The 21,992-nt window shown below is 39.6% G+C and overlaps 1 protein-coding gene across 1 annotated transcript in view; it reads left to right on the plus strand.

Annotated features, from left to right (window-relative positions):
• Window positions 1-21,992, plus strand: part of MTHFD1 (methylenetetrahydrofolate dehydrogenase, cyclohydrolase and formyltetrahydrofolate synthetase 1) — a 74,866-nt gene that overhangs the window by 11,790 nt on the left and 41,084 nt on the right. Inside the window, exons 3-16 of the mRNA XM_088149752.1 lie at window positions 74-133; window positions 1,647-1,700; window positions 2,661-2,797; window positions 3,788-3,888; window positions 4,386-4,522; window positions 5,583-5,694; window positions 12,465-12,592; window positions 14,337-14,434; window positions 15,162-15,335; window positions 15,933-16,069; window positions 17,103-17,149; window positions 18,541-18,648; window positions 18,760-18,834; window positions 20,450-20,552. Coding sequence (XP_088005878.1) covers window positions 74-133; window positions 1,647-1,700; window positions 2,661-2,797; window positions 3,788-3,888; window positions 4,386-4,522; window positions 5,583-5,694; window positions 12,465-12,592; window positions 14,337-14,434; window positions 15,162-15,335; window positions 15,933-16,069; window positions 17,103-17,149; window positions 18,541-18,648; window positions 18,760-18,834; window positions 20,450-20,552 — 1,471 coding nt within the window. The remainder of the gene's footprint in view (window positions 1-73; window positions 134-1,646; window positions 1,701-2,660; window positions 2,798-3,787; window positions 3,889-4,385; window positions 4,523-5,582; window positions 5,695-12,464; window positions 12,593-14,336; window positions 14,435-15,161; window positions 15,336-15,932; window positions 16,070-17,102; window positions 17,150-18,540; window positions 18,649-18,759; window positions 18,835-20,449; window positions 20,553-21,992) is intronic.

The following is a 21,992-nucleotide window of genomic DNA, read 5'->3' on the forward strand; positions in this document are numbered from 1 at the left end:
TCTTCTATAGCATGGATGAAAATAGTAGCTGAATCTGGACTGTAAAATAATCTGATTTTTTTTTCCTCCACAGGTTGGCGATCGGGATGATTCAAACCTCTACATTAGCATGAAGCTGAAGGCTGCTGCTGAGGTAATGCTATTTTTCACAGCATTAGATTCAGTGGAACATTTTGTTCCTATTGGACAATTTGGCGTTAAATAGAGAGATTGAGATACAGAGTTTCCAACTATAATTTGTAATTGCACTTGTAACCAGAACTTTTCTTGTTGGGATTAATAAATAGTCAATTAGAAAAGAGCCATGGAAAATTATTTTTATATATGATTACTGCTGCGAGACAATTATAGGTGCAAAAATGGAAAGATTCTGAAATACCCACAACAGAGGAATGGTTGGTGAAGATGACAGAACTAGCAGAGATGGCAAAATTAACTTGTCTGAATAGAGAAAGATCAACAACTACATTAGTGACTGGAAACCCCTTATGGACTTTTTGCTGAAAAAAGAGAAAAATGATTTATGAGTTTGAAGATTAGAAAGCATAGCTTATGGAAAGAAGGAAATTATGATGTAACCTTAGAGAGAGAAAGGGTAAAATAAGGGTAAAAATAAAACATATTTTGATTAATATTTATCTATTTTAATATTTATTCTTTTTTACTGTAAACCACCCAGAGTCACCCCACAGTGAGATGGGCGGTGACACATTTGAAATATAAATAAATATAAATAAAAATAAAATATAAATGTATCTATAACTGCTGTCAAGAAGATCAGAAGCCACTTTTTTATCATCTTTCCTTTTCTTTTTCTATTTTTTTTCTCACTATTCACTATTTTTCTTTATTCTCTTATTTTCACTTATAGCTTTTACTTTGTTAAAAATTCTTTAATAAAAACTATATGTGTGTATATAGAAGAGATACAAAGCTTCCATAGCTTGGTGGTTCAGTTCATAACCCAGGAAATAATGTTGGTGTGCTCTTTCCATAAGAGCAGCAGCATATGGAAACTGTATCTGTAGCAGTAGGAACACTGCACTTCCCCTCTTCCAGGTGGAAAGACTTTGTGACAATTGTCCTTCTCAGCTGTACAAAGCTAGGATAAGTAGCACGTTATGGAGGACTGTTGTGGTAACCAAGGATAATTTGCCAACTTGCACAGGAGCAGCTGCTAATTGCTCCAAACAAGTGACTTGTTGCAGCTGTAACTTAATTAAAGCTACAATGAAGTGTGTATACACACACACATACACAGACACATATATATATTTCTGTTCCAAGACCAGGATTGAACACATGATTGGTTCTTATTTTCCCATACTGTATTGCGATGACAGACAATGAAACTCTTGCATTGCAGTGTGACAAGAAAGTTGCCTGGTTGTCTTGGCCACATAGGAATACATTTTCCTGCCTTGCCCAATGAACATTTTACCTCTTGTTATATATTTTTTTCTGGAAAAAAAATCCAGAAGAAGTGTCTATCGTTGTAGCAAGGAGAGATGAACGTTTTGAGCTCTGTGTATGAGAAACACTATAATGCTTGCAAAATGAGACTGTTTAATCTTTATCGGTGTTCATCGTGTCACAGTTCATAAACTGTAATTTTTTTCTCTTTTTTTGGCATTTTGTTTTCCCAGATTGGGATCAATGCCAATCACATCAAGTTGCCGAACACTGCTACAGAAGCTGAGGTAATCCAGTTCACTTTAAGAAATGTCTGCATCAGCTATATGTGATCAGGTCATTCCCACCTGGTAATATGTCTTCTGTTGCTTCTTGGAAATCTGTATTCTCCTGAACCATTGTTGAAATGATTTTTTTCCCCTTTTTAACGTTATCTACCTTCTAACTGTATCTAAACTTAACATTTTTAATTTAGGAACTTCTTACAAAAAAGTATTACCAGGCAGAAACAACGGCTAAAAATTGCATGTCATGTCAAGCCATGGTTTCTTAATTATGCATTATTGAATAAGCCACAGTTGGCTACATTGACACATTGACCTCAGTCATAAACCTTGTAGGCCCTGCTTCATTTTTTTAATGATTCAGTTAATTAAAATAATAAATGAAAAACATACAGCACCAACCTCAAGAACCCCTGATAGACCCCAGAATCATTAGGTGGATGGGTGTTGTTTAGAAATATACTTACTTTCTTAGAAAAAAAGCAAAGATAAGCTAAAATGGTATAGAGTATTTAATGGGGCTAGAGCTAGCGGCAGGGAACAACCGCATTTACAACCTGGTAAATGGCCCTGCCCTCACAACAGCCATTTTTCAAGAGATTCCAAATGTGAGCCAGAAAGGTTGGGGACACTATCATAAACTATGGTTTAGAAATGGTTTATAAACCATAGCTGGGTTGACACCGCCTACTAGGTTGTTGTTTGACCTTGGTTTAGCAGGTTGTATGAATAGCTATAACACTGCATTTTGATCCATTCATAATTATAAGGTAAAATTCTGAATAATTCTGGTCTGTTGGGGCTGAGAAGTGTTCCTGTGCCTACTGCACAATCACTCATGCTTGATGCCTCCTGCCAGCAGGAGTGGTGAAAAAAATCAGGAAGCCTCTTCTGTGGTTTGCTTAGCATTACATCTGAACTGGCTTGTTTCTCCTTCCCTTCACTATTCCTATGAACATGCAGGTGCTCAAATGCATTAACAATTTGAACGAAGACCCTGGCATCCACGGGTTTATAGTGCAATTGCCTCTGGATTCAAACAAGCCCATCAACACAGAGAAAATAACCAACGCTGTGGCACCCGAGAAAGATGTCGATGGGTATGTTTGTTATAAAAATACGCATGTAATTTGCTTGGGGATAAAACTCTCTTGTTGGGAGTTGAAGTCCCAAAACATCTGGAGGGCCAGTTGGGGAAGGAATATACTAAAGCAGTGTTTTTCAAACTTGGCAACTTTAAGATGTGTGGACTTCAACTCCCAGAATTCCCCAGCCAGCATGCTGACTGGGGAATTCTGGGAGTTGAAGTCCACACATCTTAAAGTTGCCAAGTTTGAAAAACACTACTAAAGAAAAGCAATATAATCTTTGGAACTGGCTGCTTTTAAAAGTGTCCAGTCCCTAGTATATTTGTTTAGGTTTCCATTTTGCTTCTCACAGGAAGAAAACTTCACTAGTGTAAGTAAACGTTCAGACAGAAGACCAGCAAAAGTTGAGCTTTAATAACTTCTGTTGGAAATGTAGAGGAGCCAAAGCTCTGGGCAAGCAATAAAGCATAATTTTTCTTAGGGAAGAGCAGATGGAAGATGGGCTTCAGATGCCACAAATAAAACTTTATAAGCTTTAATTGGCTGTTAAATTACTTTTTGTGTGTCCCTTCTGATCACTGTTGACTCCTGGCAACTGCATGAACTAGTCAGATCTTTGGCAAGATTTTTGGAAGTGGTTTGCCATTGCCTTCTTCCTTGGGCCAAGAGAGAATGACTGGCCCAAGGTCACCCAGTTAGCTTTGTGCCTATGGTGGGACTAGAAATCACTGTCTCTTGGTTTCTAGCCGGATGCCTTAACCACTACACCAAACTGGCTCTCATCGAATTGCATAGATAAAAATTTCACCATATTTTGTTATGAACTTCTGTCCCCAGAGGAGCAAAAGAAGTTGCATTAAAGTGAGTTAGACCCTCAGTCTATCTAATTCAGTGTGGTTAGTATTTAGTACTCTACAAAGTTTCTTGTAGTTCCTCCCCTACAAAAGTTCAGATGGGAAGGTAAAATTTCAGAGACTGCTAATTCAGCTGTTTTGTTTTTAGCTTGAGCAGTATTAATGCAGGGAAACTGTCGCGTGGTGAACTCAACAACTGCTTCATTCCTTGCACACCAAAAGGATGCATGGAGCTTATCAGGCAAACAGGTGAGCAAGGAAAGGATGGGTCTTGCTTCACAATAGCCAGGGATACACTTTAGATACTGTGAGTGATTGTGGGGAAGCTGGAAATGGAAGGGAAGAGAACACAAACATAAATATTTGAGAGAGTGGGCAAGTCAGTTGACAGCTTATCTCATAAATGGCAACTTAGCCCAGGTGAAGAGAAATATTGGAAAAAACATGTCAAAGCATTCAGAGAGATTCTGCCTTAATTAATTCATATAAATAAGGCTGGAACATTTCTATTGCAGTTTTCAAGATTCTGTATTTACTCCAGACTAGCATAAAAGAGATCTTACTGAAATCTGTGTTTTTTTCATTTCTTTGATCTTGCCCAGCTGCATGGAGCTTAACAGATATACACCTTAATAAAAAGTTTTGGGGGCTTTGGAAATGTTTTTTATAATCGGAGATGGATCATAGACTGACAACAGAGCACAGCTTCTGTGATGTGAATGTTAAAAATGGGTTCTGCATTTCAGGTATTCAAGTAGCGGGCAAAAAAGCAGTAGTGATTGGACGCAGTAAGATAGTCGGGGCTCCGATGCATGACCTGCTGCTTTGGAACCATGCAACCGTGACCACCTGCCATTCCAAGACTGCATCACTGGCTGATGAAGTGAGGCTGAAAGATTACTGTTATAATGATTTTCAGTATAAAACATCTTTTGCTAGCCCCTTTGTTGTTGAAGCTTGTCTCTGAATAGTTGTATTGGTCTCTGTAGGGTACAAATTGAATCCAGGTTCAACCTCTACAGCTGGCATCCCCTGAAATTGTTGCTAGGGCTTGATCCCTGATCTTGGCTCTGAAGCAGTTGGTTGAGATTAAACTGCTATTTTTATTTGCCATCATGCCTTCAAGATAGCATTGATGGAGCAGTAAGAGAAATGTTTATGGTGTGCTGCTGTACCACTGGTTGTGGGCATACAAGCATAAGTACTCTGGATCCCATTGGATGGTGCTCAGCCAAAGCCTTCTCTCTGATGGGCAGAGATTAGATTATTGGCACTTCTTGAGGGGTATTGTTAGTTCAGTGTTGTCCAACATGTGGCCCTCCAGATGTGTTGGAGTGCAATTCCAAGAATTCCTAGCCAACATCCAGAGAATGCCAGTTGAGAAAGTTTGGTCTAGCTGTTAGCAAATGTGGAGGATTTTTTAATAGGAAGGAGATGTAATTCCATGCTAAGGTATATGTCTGCATATGGACAATCCCAGGAAAATCTGAAATGTACTACTTCATAATTGGGTATGGGGAGTTGCAAAATAAAATCTTCCTCTGTCATGGTTCCCTGCTTATGGAAAGTTAGCCTGTCAGAAACAATATTCTAGGATTTTCCCTGGTATGCTATACTTTCTTTAGGCAATGAGGGAAAGCACTTTTGTTAATTTGCATCTGTGTTCTACAAAGATGAACTCTTGCTGATAGGTGTAATATCAGGTAATTGCAAATTGTTGGGAAAATTATTTCTGTATTGATTTTTATTTCTGAGAAAGGAGCCACATGCTGCTCAACACAAAAATATATTCCTATTTTAATTGACCAAAAGGATTTATATTCATATTATAGGGCCTTGTTAAATAGATAAATCACCTTAAAGAGGGAGAGGCACAGCAGGAAAGAAAAACTTAAAAGCCAAGTTTCTTTGTGGAACCAGGTTAACACAAATTGTGCTTGCAGGTCAGTAAAGCAGATATCCTGGTGGTTGCAGCTGGCAAAGCTGAGATGGTGAAAGGTGAATGGATCAAACCAGGTTCAGTAGTGATTGACTGTGGAATCAATCACATACCAGGTAATATTAAAGAGTGACTGTGAAAAATGGTTAGCAAATATTGTTAACTAGCATAGAGGTGTGTGTGGATGTATGAGGGAGAAAATGGTTACATCTCATTAGTGTTTCAGTCAGGCAATTAATTATCCTAATTTGGAAGTAGATCCCACCTTCTCTGAAATCTTTCTTTTTTGGGATGGGGAGAAAAGGGATTAGACTGTAAAGAAGAGGAAATAAAATTATCCTTTAAAAACTTGGAATCTCTTATACTTTGTAGACTGTTACATTGGCAATTTGTTCTAATAAATTCCCTGTAGAATTCAATTCATTGTACCAATTGAAGAGAATATCTGTAGCTCAGGGTCGAACTGTGGAGTCCTTGGGGTTCTCTGAGCTTGGTTGTTTTTTTGCAGACATTTCGTTACCTGGCTAGATAACATCTTGAAGGTGTTACCTAGCTGGATAACGAAACATCTGCAAGAAAACAATGAAGCTCAGAGAACCCCAAGGACTCCTCAATTTGTTGTCTCCCAGTCAAATATAGAAATACTAGGTCAGGTGTAGCAATGGTGCCTTCCAGACACCATTCTGTAAGTATTCTGAACTCCAGATTGATCAGGTTTTATGAAAGATGTAATGAGAAACATCCAGAAGATATCAGGTTGCCAGACTCTCTGTCTTTGTGGTTACACAAAGCAGTTTACATACATGATATAATCCCTAAAGAAATCCCAACATCAGCGTAGCAGCAACAGTACAAGCAATATAAGCAACTTCATGGCACTCCACTTCTAATAACAGTTATAAAAAACAAGATAAAAACTACAACACAACTTTTCCAGAAGACTGACTATTTGCCTGTCTATCTAAAAGAGGAATCATAAAATCCAATCAAAGCCATCTCCCGAAAGCCTGCTCAGTCATCTTGGCAGTCTTGCAAAAAACCAACAAATAAACTTAATATTTATATATCTCCTCTCTTTTACAAGATCTCTTCATCTCTAATATTCAGTCCCCTGGTAATGGCATAGGCACTGCCTTGACAAAGATGTCTGTGGAGGAAACGGAGGGGAGGGCATTGTAGTTAGGAATGAATGTATCCATTGACCTTCTCTGTATCAGTACAGAAAGGGATGTAAGGAAGAACAAGACAGCAAATTCTGACATGTCTCTTGCAGTGTTTTTATGTATGCATGACTTTCATAGCCTGCCCTTCCTCCAAGGAACTCTGCAAAGATCACAAAGAGATGGTTTGTTGAAAAATTCAGATTTGGCTAAGTTTAGACAATGTGCTAAGCAAACCATATGTTGTTGTTGTTGTTGTTTAGTCGTTAAGTTGTGTCCGACTCTTCGTGACCCCGTGAACCATATTGCACCAGGCCTTCCGGTCCTTCACTGCCTCCCTGAGTTTGCTCAGTTTCATGCTCATTGCTTCAGTGATGCTATCTAACCATCTCATCCTCTGCCGTCCTCTTCTCCTTTTGCCTTCAATCTTTCCCAGCATCAGGGTCTTCTCCAAAGAGATCTCTCTTCGCATTAGGTGACCAAAGTATCTGAGCTTGAGCTTCATTATCGATCCTTCCAATGAGCAGTCAGGGTTGATTTCCTTTAAGATTGACTGGTTTGACCTCCTAGCAGTCCAGGGGACTCTCAAGGGTCTTCTCCAGCACCACAGTTCAAAGGCATCAATTCTTCGGCGCTCCACCTTCTTTATGGTCCAGCTCTCACGGCCATACATTACTACTGGAAAAACCATAGCTTTGACTATGCGGATCTTTGTCGGCAAGGTGACATCTCTGCTTTTTAATATGCTATCTAGGCTTGCCATGGCTTTCCTCCCAAGGAGCAAGCGTCTTTTAATTTCATGGCTGCAGTCTCCGTCTGCGGTGATCTTGGAGCCCAAATAAATGAAGTCTGTTACTGCTTCCATTTCTACCCCTTCTATTTGCCAGGAATTGATGGGTCCAGATGCCATGATCTTAGTTTTTTTAATGTTGAGTTTCAAGCCAGCTTTCGCACTCTCCTCTTTCACCCTCATCAAGAGGCTCTTTAGTTCTTCTTCACTTTCTGCCATTAGGGTGGTATCGTCTGCATATCTGAGGTTGTTGATGATTCTCCCTGCAATCTTAATTCTAGGTTGTGATTCTTCCAGCCTGGCATTTCTCATGATGTACTCTGCATATAGGTTAAATAAGCAGGGTGACAGTATACAGCCTTGTCGTACACCTTTCCCTATTTTGAACCAATCGGTTGTTCCATGACCGGTTCTAACTGTTGCTTCTTGGCCCGCATACAGATTTCTCAGGAGACAGGTAAGGTGGTCTGGTACTCCCATCTCTTTAAGAATTTGCCACAGTTTGTTGTGATCCACACAATCAAAGGCTTTTGCATAGTCAATGAAGCAGAAGTAGATATTTTTCTGGAACTCTCGTGCTTTCTCCATGATCCAGCAAATGTTGCCGATTTGATCTCTAGTTCCTCTGCCTCTTCGAAACCCAGCTTGTACATCCGGTAGTTCTCGGTTCATGTATTGCTGAAGCCTAGCTTGTAGGATTTTGAGCATAACCTTGCTAGCATGTGAAATTAGTGCAATTGTGCGATAGTTTGAACATTCTTTGGCATTGCCCTTCTTTGGAATTGGAACATAAACTGACCTTTTCCAATCCCGTGGCCACTGTTGCGTTTTCCAAACTTGCTGGCATATTGAGTGCAGCACTTTAACACCATCGTCTTTTAGTATTTTAAATAACTCAGCTGGAATACTGTCATCTCCACTAGCTTTGTTGTTAGCAATGCTTCCTAAGGCCCACTTGACTTCACTCTCTAGGATGTCTGGCTCAAGGTCAGTGATCACACCAGCATGGACATCAGGGACATTAAGATCTTTCTTGTATAGTTCTTCTGTGTATTCTTGCCACCTCTTCTTAATCTCTTCTGCTTCTGTTAGGTCCCTGCCTTTTTTGTCCTTTATCATGCCCATCTTTGCACTAAACGTTTCTTTCATATCTCCAATTTTCTTGAAGAGATCTCTAGTCTTCCCCATTCTATTGTTTTCCTCGATTTCTTTGCATTGTTCATTTAAGAAGGCCTTCTTATCTCTCCTTGCTATTCTCTGGAAATCTGCATTCAGTTGTTTATATCTTTCCCTTTCACCCTTGCTTTTCGCATTCCTTCTTTCCACAGCTATTTGTAAAGCCTCATCAGACAGCCATTTTGCTTTCTTGCTTTTCTTTTTCTTTTGGATGGTTTTAGTTGCTGCCTCCTGTACAATGTTACGGACCTCCGTCCATAGTTCTTCAGACACTCTGTCTACCATATCTAATCCTCTAAATCTATTCATCACTTTCACTGTGTACTCACAAGGAATATGATCTAAGTCATACCTGAGTGGTCTCGTGGTTTTCCCTACATTCTTCAGTTTAAGCCTAAATTTTGCGGTAAGAAGCTCATGATCTGAGCCACAGTCAGCTCCTGGTCTTGTTTTTGCTGTCTGTATAGAGCTTCTCCATCTTTGGCTGCAAAGTATATAATCAATCTGGTTTCGGTATTGACCATCTGGTGATGTCCATGTGTAGAGTCGTCTCTTGTGTTGTTGGAAAAGAGTGTTTGCTATGACTAGCTTGTTCTCTTGACAGAACTCTATTAGCCTTTGCCCTGCTTCATTTTGTACTCCAAGGCCAAACTTGCCTGTTATTCCGATTACTCCTTGACTTCCTACTTTAGCATTCCAATCCCCTATGATGAAAAGGACATATTTTTTTGGTGCTAGTTCTAGAAGGTGTTGTAGGTCTTCATAGAAGCGGTCAACCTCAGCTTCTTCAGCATCAGTGGTTGGGGCATAGACTTGGATGACTGTGATATTGAATGGTTTGCCTTGGATACGCACTGAGATCATTCTGTCGTTTTTGAGGTTGTACCCCATTACTGCCTTTCCCACTCTCTTATTGACTATGAGTGCAACTCCATTTCTTCTAAGGGTTTCTTGCCCACAGTAGTAGATATAATGGTCACCCGAATTAAATTCACCCATTCCCGTCCATTTCAGTTCGCTGATTCCCAAGATGTCGATGTTCAGTCTTGTCATCTCATGTTTGACCACATCCACCTTGCCTTGGTTCATAGATCTTACATTCCAGGTACCTATACAATATTGTTCTTTACAGCATCGGACCTTCTTTTCGCTTCCAGATACATCCACAGCTGAACGTCCTTTCGGCTTTGGCCCAGCCACTTCACTCTTTCTGGAGCTACTTGGAATTGCCCTCCGCTCTTCCCCAGTAGCATATTGGACACCTTCCGACCTGAGGGGCTCCTCTTCCAGCATCATATCTTTTAGCCTTTTAACATTGTCCATGGGGTTTTCTTGGCAAGGATACTGGAGTGGGTTGCCATTTCCTTCTCCAGTGGACCACATTTTGTCAGAACTCTCTGTCATGACCTGTCCGTCTTGGGTGGCCCTGCACGGTATAGCTCATGGCTTCACTGAGTTACGCAAGCCCCTTCGCCACGACAAGGCAGTGATCCATGAAGGGAAGCAAACCATATATCACAGTACTAAGCCAAAACAAAACAAACCATGAATGGCACATGGCCAAGGACTTGTTCAGTTGAATGGATAATCTTGCTAGGATTTTGGATGAAATCATTACTTCCTTACTGAAAAATTAATAAACCAGAGATTGGTTGCATAACATTCCTCTTTAGTAAAGTGGGGCTTCTCTATCCATCTGCTCTCCAGTTTAAGAAACTAAGAAAATAAGAGGATTAGTCACACCTGTCAAACAGTTGCTATCCTCCTACTTGCTGCACTTCTAGAAAGGTTGCTTTTGTAAGTGATCCATCATTAATTGCACTTAACTAATCAAAGGGTTAAATAAAGATGTACATTTTCTTCAAATGTTTTAGCAATTGTGGCTCATTTCATCATTTGCTTTTGGGGATAAGAAAAGGCCTGTGAGTACAACAGTAGCTAGCTGGATCATTTCTCAAGAGGAAGACCCAGCTGGCTCATTCCCACTTTCAGGGGGATGTTGAATTTGAGCTTGTAAGTAAGCTAAGGCTCTGTGATGATGTTACCCAACCTGGTAATGAAATATCTGTAAGAAGAAGCAGCTCAGGGAACACCAGGAGCCCAACAAGCCCAAAATGTTTCGCCCATTTTGGGGAGGAGGAAGATGTGAGGTTTTAAGGCAGTGTTTTTCAAACTTGGCAACTTTGATGTATGGACTTCAAATCCCAGTTTTAAGGCCTTAAAAATGTATGCTTTGGTCCTCAGACCATCCTCAGCCCCCAGAATGAATAAAAGTAAAAATGTAGGCTCTCCCAACTCCTTAGGGCAGTGTTTCTCAACCTTGGCAACTTTAAGATATGTGGATTTCAACTCCCAGAATTCCCCAGCCAGCATATGCTGGCTTCTGACTTCCCAAAGACAGTTGCTGTATCTTCCAGCTCTTAATGTTCCAGCGATACCTTTATGCCAAAGGAAATCATGTTGGTGGGAGTGAAGCTGACAGAGGCCAAATGGCAGCCACACCAGCAGTTGGGGAATTATGCTTAAATATGTGGCAAGCAGCTAGCAACCTGGTTGGGAGGAAATTGAGGCTCCCATTAGTTTGATGACTGCTGCTATGGAGACTCAGGCTACTTTTGTGAATTTCAAGAGGAGGCTATAATTATTTGGAGCCTTTTGTTTGGTGGGTTACTGAGGTAGCCATATAAAAGAATAAAAGACTAAAACCATAATTAAAAACAGTAGAAAAAGTGTTTTGGGATAGGTCTTGTATGAAATTATGATAATATTAAAATCTATTTATTGAACAATCGGTATGTTTTGCATCTTTTTTAGAGTAGCATGCTCTAATTCTCTGCTAGCCACCTTCTATGAAAGGAGAAAACTACCTCCAAAATTTTAATTTGCCTTGCCTTGCCATAGAGACTTGATTTCTAATTTGTATTCCTTTTCCTTTTCTTAATGAAATTTGAGAAGCCTATGGAGTCCAGGATATTTCATTACATGTCTTTGCAATGTGCAGTAAAGAAATGCTGCTCTCTGCTGCTCAATATTTTTTTCTATTCTCACCTTTGTTCTTGAATGACTGAGGCTGATAGAGCAAGCAAAGTGCTAAGAGTAGCTCTTCTCAGCTTAGTGCAATAACAAAAGGGCTACTCTTCCAAGCAATTGCCCTCAGTTGCCTGAAATAGTAAGGATGGTTTTAATAAATGCAAAAGTTGCCCTCTAAGCTGCTGAAACTAGAAAGTTCCCTTTGAAAATCTTCCCAAACCTGATGAAAAAGTGCCTTTTGTAAACCTGCTGAAATTACCTGCTGAAAGCTTGAGTTAAACATAATTTTGAAACGCCGATTCCACTGCATTAAAGCAAGATTATTATTCCTCTCCCATCTTTTCCCTTTCTTCAGTAATCTGGAAACTTCTTGCTTCCAAGCAGATACTTAAGTATAGCCACTTGCAGTTGTGAGATGCGCATGACATTTTGAGCAGATCTTGCTTCTTGAAGACAGCCACTGTTTTCCAAAGAGTCCTTCTGCCCTCAAGCCTGGATAAGTCGTGTTTATTCACAAGCATGCTAACAAAGCAGTTTTTAAACAAATCTGAAAGAGGAGGAGGAATAGCTGAGTGTGTTAACTCAGCAATGCCAAGAGGGATATTAGTGTGTGTGTACTTTTTGTCACTGCAAGCTAACCTTAAGCTTTATGTTCTACTGCCTCTCGTAGGGGTTTATATGTTTTGGGGGTATTGTTTTTCTCCAGTACCTTCTTATCAATCCTTCACAGATAGCACAAAACCCAGTGGGAAACGAGTTGTTGGAGATGTAGCTTATACTTCAGCAAAGGAGAGAGCGGCTTACATCACCCCTGTGCCTGGCGGTGTTGGACCAATGACAGTTGCAATGCTGATGCAGGTGAGTCCCCCACTTTGGGGAAGAGTTTTTTTCTCCTCTCTGTTGAGTTTCTGTGGGCCAAGATGTCTAGCAGTGCTCTGTTTCATCCTGTGCAGCTTTAAATCCTCTAGTTTTCCAGGATACCTTTAGATCAGGGCCAGTCTGTCTCATAAGGTTCTACATGCAGTATAATTAGGAATAATAATAATAATGATCATCATCATCACCACCACCACCACCATAAGTCAATTGCAAAAGGAAGCTTTACTTGGAACAGCTTATATCCTGCGACGATACCTTTAATACCATCAAACAATATCTGCCTATCCCAGGTCTTTGGGAAGGACTCAATAGGTGGATAAAAATGCCAAATCCAGTCTAAACATCTGGCTGACTGTGTAACCAACCATAATATAATACTATTTTAAATTACTATACACGTAGTCCTCGGGTTACGATCACTTGTTCAGCAACTGTTCAAAGTTATGATGGCACTGAATGAGGGGGACTTATGACCGGTCCTTGGAGTTCTGGCTGCCAGTGTCCCCACAGTCATGTGATCACAATCCAGGAGCTTTGTGCCTGGCTGGCGATTACAAGGTCGCAGCAAGCTGTGATCACATGATCACAATTTCTAATGTTCCCTGCAGACTTCCCACAAGCAAAGTCAACAGGGAAGTTGGTAGGAAGTTGGAAGTCACTCCCACTCCCACTGCTTTTTCACCTACCTGCACTCCGTAGACCCTGCCTGTGGCACCTGCGCACCCACCCATGCTTCATAGTGCCTGCCCACAGCACCCACCCACTCCTCTGGAGCACCTACCACCCTGCTTGCCTGGAACTCCTGCCTCTTTCCGCTTAACAACCCGCATGGTCCTGGGGTTATGATGGCAACTGGGACTGCTGGGATTGCCATCACTAAGTGATGCAGTCACATGACATCACACTTTATGGTCTCATCACTTAGCAATGGAAATTCCAGTCCCAATTGCCATCGTCACCCAAGGACTACCTGTAATTGTATTATTACTGATTAATAATATACTTTCTGTTTACATATAGGTAGTCCTTGACTTACGACCATTCATTTAACAGCCATTTGAAGTTACAATGGTGCTGAAAAAAGTGACTTATGACTTGCAACCATTGCAGCGTCCCTATGGTCATGTGATCAAAATTCAGGCACTTGGCAACTGGCATGTATTTAGAATGGTTGCAGCATCCCAGGGTCACGTGATCACCATTTGCAACCTTCCCAGGGGGCTTCCAATAAGCGAAGTCAATGGGGGAAGCCAGATTCGTTTAACGATTGTGTGATTTGCTTAATGACCATGGCAAAAAAGTTAGTAAAATCGGGCACAACTCACAATCGCATCACTTAGCGACAGAAGTTCCAGTCTATATTGTGTCTGTAAGCTGAGAACTACCTGTACTCAGAGGAAACAGCAGAGAATGCAAACATTCCTCAACTACAACATCAATAGATATTTTTAAATATGAAATCTTGCAGTGATTTAATACTGTATGTTCTGCTTTTCTTAATAATTAAAAGTATCTCACTAAAAGCTTTAATAATTATCATCACTCCTCTTTTTCTTCCAAGGTATAAGGCAGGATGCAGAATATTCTCTCTGCTCATTTTATTTACAGACAAGCTTTTGAATAGATTGGGCTTCATGAGTATGTTTAACTGGCCTAAAGTTACTCCGTGACATTAAAGTAATAGATCTTTATTTTGTTTTCTTTTTTTAAAATACCAATTCAGAGTACAGTAGAAAGTGCTCAACGTTTTCTTGAGAAATACCAGCCTGGCAAGTGGAATATTCAGTACAGCCTACTCAGTCCTGTAACTCCTGTTCCAAGGTAAGTAAGAATTAGACTAGAAGGTCTATGAATGGAAGTCTAGGTTTGTAACGTACTGTGTCCCAGTAAGACAGAGAGCAGGAGAGGAGTTTTTGTAGCCTCCGCAAAGGGTTTCTGGTAGTATAGAGAAAATGGACCGAATGAAAAGTAAAACTGATGGCACGTACAAGTGGACCTGTAATAGTATGACAGCATGGAATATTTTCTTTTCATATGAAGTTTTCCTTATGCCTCCTTCAGAGCACTCTATTCCGTACCCATTTTCTTCTCTCTTCTCCAATAAACTCTCAGCCACTGGAAAGTTCTGGGAGTGTCAGCTTTGGTTTTGTTTGGTTTTGTTTTGTGGCCTCTTAAGTTTTTCCTAAGTGCATTTTTATACTGCCTTTTGGTTTTCAGTTGCTACTGCTGACTATATAGCTATTGACACTTGGTACCTAAGTTCATTATTGGAAGAAGAGTAGCTGTGGGCTGCAGAAAGCTGGAATTGTTTGTTGAAAGGTGTAGGAAAGCTAGCATATCCAGGAGTGGGATTTTGGGCCATTCTTCTTCCTGCTATGCTAGTTTCCAAACTTTGGGGAAGCTTTCACATAGAAGAACATTCAGAAAGCCTGTGCTTTCACAGTCTGAAGAGAAAGGCCAAATTTAGGTGTGGCTTATATTTTCCCAATATTGAATGAGGGATAAGAATACTGTCTTCTCCTTTCTCAATGTATCTGTTGGTTTTCAGTGACATTGAAGTTTCACGGTCATGTACTCCTAAGCCTGTTAGTGAGCTGGCCAGAGAAATTGGCTTGATTTCAGATGAGGTAGAGCTGTATGGTGAATGCAAAGCTAAAATTTCCCTGTCAACATTGAGGCGTCTCAAAGATCAACCAGATGGCAAATACATTGTAGTAACAGGGTAAGTTGCCTTAAGTTACTTCTGCACCCTGGCTAGTTTGCTGTTTTTGTTTTTGTTTTTGTTTTTGTATTATTATTATTATTATTATTATTATTATTATTATTATTATTATTATTATTATTATTATTATTATACCAGGTGGCTTTGGGAAAGAATAAGAGCCCCCCATGAAAAGTCTGTAAAAGCATTTATTACCATCTTTAGCATTCAAAGGAAAATACCCCAAATGGCTAACACAGTCTTAAAATACATCAGAGCATAGCATTAGCATATACCAAGGATGAAACTGGGCCCCAAAGAGGCAAATATAAAAAATATGATTCAATTTGTTAGCCCCAAAATACAATCTGAGGGTAAATTGGTGGAAGTTTTCCTGAAATGCTGGGGCCAGGAGACCGCCCCCCCATCTGTGTTTAATTAAGCATTCATAATCATGCCATTACAGAAAATGTCCTGTCCCTTTAAACTGAGCAAGCATGTTCAAATAGACTTTTTAATAACCAAGTTGCTCTCTCTTAACATATCAGTGCATATTTTAATTAAATGAACTGTGTACTTATCTGGTTTTTAAAACTATTGTTACTCATTTTTTTCTAGGATAACACCCACACCACTGGGAGAAGGGAAGAGTACTACAACAATAGGGCTGGTTCAAGCTTTGGGTGCACACCTTGGTCAGAATGCATTTGCCTGTGTTCGTCAGCCTTCTCAAGGGCCTACGTTTGGAATTAAAGGTACAGATTGCAACATTCCGTGCCAGAGGCAGAGCTGTAGCTTGCCAGGGGCACACAGTTTCATGCAGTGGGTCCAAGTTCAATCCATGGTATCTCCATTGAAGCAGCTAAGCAGGTGATAAGGAAAGAAAACCTTGACCTGCGTTTCTGGATTGCCATCGCTTTTCAGGCAGTATGAGCAAATAATCTCATCTAGCATGAGTTAGCCTGATGCTATATGTTCCTCTATTCTGGTTTGTATTCCAATTGGTGGAATGAAGAAAGATCAAGTTATTGTCCTGCTAAGAAGCGAACAGGAAAAGAATTCAGCCTAGTCTCTCTGATAGCCTGTGTTTCTACAGATCGGTAGATTTGGTTTGTTTACTTTTTTCCCCCAGGAAGCATTGCCCTGGTAATCTCCAGTCTTTGGTAAACTCCAAGGAAACAGTTTTGCTTATTTTTATTCTGCTGGTTGTGTAAACTTTGGAGGGGTGAGAGGGAAATACAGGTAGTCCTCGTTTAGTGACTGCCTCATTTAGCAACCATTAGCAAGTAGGATGCTGATGAAAAAGTAACTTTATGACCAGTCCTCGCATTTACGACCTTTGCAGGTCTGTAAAGCAAAGGAAAGCTGAAATAAAATCATAAGTACAGTCATAGTTTCACTTAGCAACCACTTTACTTAACAACTGAGTTGCTGGTTCCAATTGTAGTTGCTAAATGAGGACCACCTGTAAGAAGTTGGCTAGAATGCACAAGTAGAGGGTACCAGCAGAAACATCTGTTGAATTTTCATCATCATGATAATGCCATTATTTAGGTTTAAAGTTTTAGCTTGATGACATGAAGTAGTTTATGGACAAGTACATGATCTATTTTCATCACTAGTAATAGAATGCAAGAGGATAAGTCCTCACTTAATACCGATCCTTGTTAAGGATAATGCATCTGTTTTAAAATAAGTATGGTTTTTTCTTCTAATGAATAGATGTTAAACTATTTAATATTCACAATTTGATGCATAGTGTTACCTTTCATATTCCCCGTTATATAGGTGGTGCAGCTGGAGGTGGCTACTCTCAGGTTATTCCTATGGAAGAGGTAAACTTCAAATTTATTCCTATATAAATATTGGCTCTGGGTGTGTATTTCCATATATGTGTTCCAGAATGTCAAGACCTACTTGTTCAGAAATTTAGAGTGATGGGAGTTCTTTTCCCTGATATTACATGGAGAGGATCTGTGTAATCCGATCCTGATATATGATTCCCAATAGTCATAGACACTCAGCTTGGGGATGGATATATTTCCAGTCCTTGTCAGTTCTACATGCATTCAATCATAAATCTGTTCCATTATGTACATCTTTTTTGAACTAATTTTTGAACAGATGCATTTTTGAACCGATCACAACATTTAGAGAAATGTGCAAGCAGGATAATTGTTCCAGTCTGTGCATACGTTCAGGTATTGGAAATTTTTAGTTTGCTTAAAAATGTGGAACAAATTAAATTCTCCTCATATATCAGCCTTGCTGTAGATCAACACATTTGGGGCTCATTAGGGAAGTGCTTCTTATGCTAGATGTATTATAAATGATACTATTGAAGTCCTTTTTTGTAAACATTTGGACCACAAGTCAAAAAATTGCAGTAATCCTCCCTTCATAAACCACTAACATTCTGTAGCACTTGCCGCTTAAAGTGTAAGAACCCCTGGTGAAGTAAACTGGTCAGGCATATCAAAGAGAAAATAATTCTTTGTACACTGAAACACACTTAACAGAATTTGCTGCCACAAGGCACCTGGCTTAGAAAAGGTTCATAGTGGAATTAGGCAGATTTAGGGGGTGTCTGCAGGGTGTGGTCTAAAAAGTCAAGATGGTGGCCATCATGGTGTGATTGAAGTTCTGCCTGCTTTTATGTACACTGGGTGAAGCTTCACTCACACCATCATAATCATCATCTCAACTTCTTTGACCATATCTTGCAGACACCTCTGGGCAAATTTATGGAGAAGAGAGCTATCTGCCTCCTAGCCATGATAGGAAAAATAAACCTTAGCATGCCTCCTAGAAGTTTAGGAACAAAACAAATATATAACAAACTCTCTTCATGCCATATTTTGTGCCTAGCTAATCAAACGGGTGCTCTCTCTTCAGTAACAACTACTAGAATTTCCTGCCAGTCTCTGGAGAGGTTGGCATAAGTGAACACACCTCAGTCACTTAGAAGCAACTGAAGGTGGGATCTCATGCTTGGGTGGGGAGAAATTTATTTTTTTCCCTTCAGAGAGTTCTGCAAAAATCAACGTAGGAGAGGGCCTCTCTTTCTGAGAAGGCATTTGCCTGTCACATATCAGAGAATTACTTTTTGCCTTGCCTCTAGAAACAGCACTGAATCTTATAGCCTTAGTTTGGGGACTTAATTAGATTTAGTCAAGGGTTTGAAATAACTGTTGAGATATTTTCCACACTTTATTTTTCTCTGTAGTTTAATCTTCATCTCACTGGTGACATCCATGCTATTACTGCTGCCAATAACCTGGTAGCCGCTGCTATTGATGCCCGCATCTTCCATGAGGCTACACAGTCTGATCAGGTAATATGATGCAATTAATGGTTTTCCCTTCTGGTGTGTTTTGCGCATTGTCTGTTTAGCTGAGATTTATTGGGTGCCCATAGCTCCTAATTACACTCTTTGTTCTTTAAGGCACTCTATTCGCGGTTGGTTCCTTCAGTTGATGGTGTTAGGAATTTCTCTGATATCCAGATCCGGAGGCTACAGGTGAGCTTGCTTGTAATCCCACTTCTTAAACCATCCTCAAGGTTTCTTTTCTTAAACATGCTCACAAGCATAGAATTTGATATATAGAGCAAATGTCAGAGTCTGTCCCTTCACCTTCCAGTTAAATTTGATTGCTACCCACTTTCTTCAAAATGTTGGTAGGGAAGGGGAAGCACATTCAAATACTAAACTTCTGAGTCTACGCGGGTATTTTTCTCTGTGAGCCTTTTTAAGTCTGACATTACATTGCCACTAGTTGTATCAAAAGAGGTTTTGGAGTGCTGGACACTGCACAGATTCCAAAAACTCAGAATTTTAATAGATGATTTTCTCTTATAATATAAGCAAGTTAATATATAAAATGTAATAAATTAGAAAGGAATATGCATCATTTCCTGACACTTTTTGAATAATCACAGGAGCTCCCCCACCTCCTTTCCTCCAAAGGATACCAGAGCCTCTGTTCAAATAATTCAGAGTTTTAACTTTTTACTCACTTGGCACAGACAAATGTGGCCTAGTTTAATATGTTTCCTTGAAGCAGAACAGGGTCTTCCCAAAGCATGAAGCTAAGGCAAAGCTGTGCTAAACGATCATAACTCATGTCAGACAGTAACATTCATTTCATATAGAACCATGCTTTACAAGAATGACCCTATATTTTATCCGCCAAGTATTTTTGAGAGTTTTTTTTTCCATATTTACTCATATTATAATTGTATGGGAAGCTGTAATACTAGTTTTCCCACAGTGCTGCTGATTATTCAACATAATGTTCCTCCAGGTCCTTCTGAGAGATTGTTAATGATGGCTTCCCCAATCCATTTGCCCATCAGGAGCGGTCAAAGACTGATACCAGTACCCCACCTAGAATGATGGGCAATGACTCTTGAATATGGCATGATCTAAGCCAGATGTGATAGATGCATGGATGTAACCCTGACCATTTCTGAAGGTTTAGCCCAGGGACATGCATCTTTTTCGGAGCTAAAAAGCATGCCGGGCTTGGTTCTATAAAACATAATTGGCAGGGCAGGACAAAAAGTATAGCTGATTTAATTCAATTAACATTTCATTAAAATAAATATGGCTACTACAATTACTCTTCAGTCATCTGTTTAATTATTTTCCCTCTCTTTCACATTAAAAACTACAATTTGATAACAATTTTGGAGATTCTCTGTGGGCCACACCCAAGCCTTTTGGGTATTCAGGTGGTAATCCATTGCTGTAGCTTTTCTTCTTTTACCTTTGCACTGTGTTATTGACAGGTATAAGACCCTTGTAGTCATTAAAGTACTTTGGGGGCGGGTGGGTTTTTTCTGCCTATGTATTTTGCTGATGTTAAGGAAGCAAAATAAAAATTAAGAATTCTGCTCATTGATCCCTTGAAGGTAACCTTGGTTTCTTAAAAATGTTGCTGCTTTCAGTGAATAATTGCACTAGAGACAATTATTCAAGTTCTTATTTTAAGACTTCCAGATAGGTTTTGCATTTCAGCTGCATCCCTTTATGTTACTTCTAAAATAGGTTTTCTAATTACTTGGCTTAAAGGCTAGTTTCCTGTAACTTGTCGTTGTCTGTTTTTTCTCTCCCTCATTCCCTTCCTCCTCAGAGATTACATATTAAGAAAATGGACCCAGCAACTTTGACAAATGATGAAATAAACAAATTCGTGAGATTGGATATTGATCCAGATAGCATAACATGGCAACGAGGTATTGCAGCACAAATAACCTCTAGAAGAAGGGGAGGAAAGCTGTTGGGAAGAGAGACATTTCTGTGTATTGGGAGACAGGTTAAAGTCTAAGGAATAAATACGTGCTGAGTCTCTTCATCCTTAATTTTTAGGTTCCGTTTAGTTCTGGACAATTTAGTAACTAAGAGGCAGGCAGGCATTGTGCTCCCTCTGGAGAAAGCGGTTGCAAGTGGGCTGCCAGCAATGGGGGTCTCTTTCTCCAGGGTAGAATATTTCAGTCATTGTTTCTCACCCCATAAGAAATCTGTCAGCTGCCCTTCATCCATTTGGGGCAGGAAATTCTGCTTTTTATGCATTACTGGGAAGATCTGCATTTAACATAATGCAGGCAGAATTTGCTTTTGAAAGAAGCCTAAGGCTGTATTCCAGCATAGAAACATGTGTTTATGGTTTACTGCAGCAGGCTGCCTTTTTCCTTCATTTTGTTATCCTCCTCTTAGGAATTCAACAGGACATTGTGTTATCCATTGTTCTTTTGAGGAGCAGTTGCCTAAATTCTCACTTGGTATGAATTATGTGTTGGCCATTTGGATTTGGAGTCAAACTGATTCCTGATTTACCTTTAGGCCTTCTCCCATTTCCTTTTTGACAGCCATCTTGCTCAAGGCATATAGCTAAGGGGTTCTTGTTTCTTTTTTCCTGAAGACAAATGATGAAAAGAACTTAAGCTGCTGTTTCCTCTTTCAGCTGTTTTATTTGTACTTCTATATGTAATCTGTGCAGACAGCTTTCATTATTAAATAGATTAAAACATTTAATTTAAATAATAATTTAAACAGTTCTATGTAGAAGTTAACCATGAAGTGGCAAAGTTACAAGGCAGTAGTTTAGTCCTTATAGTGTCAATACATCCCCCCAAAAACTGCATGTCATTCTGCAGTTCAGTGAAACTTTTTCCATTGTAGCCTATTAATCAGTATCGTGCTGGGAATAGATTATGGTAAATTATGGTTCTTTCCACACTTGCTCTCAATCTCATGTTAGCTTACTTTTTCCCATATTTTCAAGGGGAATTTAATTGCATATAATTTCCTAATAAATGAGATGTGAAATGTAGTCTCAAAAGTCTGCTCTTGGTATATAAATGGAATTTTTGTTTTATCCTATGACTAGTATTCCATAGAATTTATATATATATATATATTTATATTTATATTTATATTTCTTGGTATCAAAATTGAGCAAAAGTCGCAGTGTATTTCTTCCTTCTTGGGGAATTCCTGCTGTTGAATAAGATGATCAGTGCAGATGGAAGAGAGCAAACTACAGAGAGACTATTGACCAGTCAGTTTATCTTTCAGGCATCTTTCAATGCTACTGAAAATATAGATCAGCCTTCTCCAATCATGTACCTTTTGTCTGTGCTGAACTTCAGCTTTCATCACTCCCAGATATTAGG

This window comes from Python bivittatus, unplaced genomic scaffold (genome assembly GCF_059951505.1).
Source record: "Python bivittatus isolate LINGU-HERP-01145 unplaced genomic scaffold, Pbiv_v1 ctg000580_np1212, whole genome shotgun sequence".
Lineage (NCBI taxonomy): Eukaryota > Metazoa > Chordata > Lepidosauria > Squamata > Pythonidae > Python > Python bivittatus.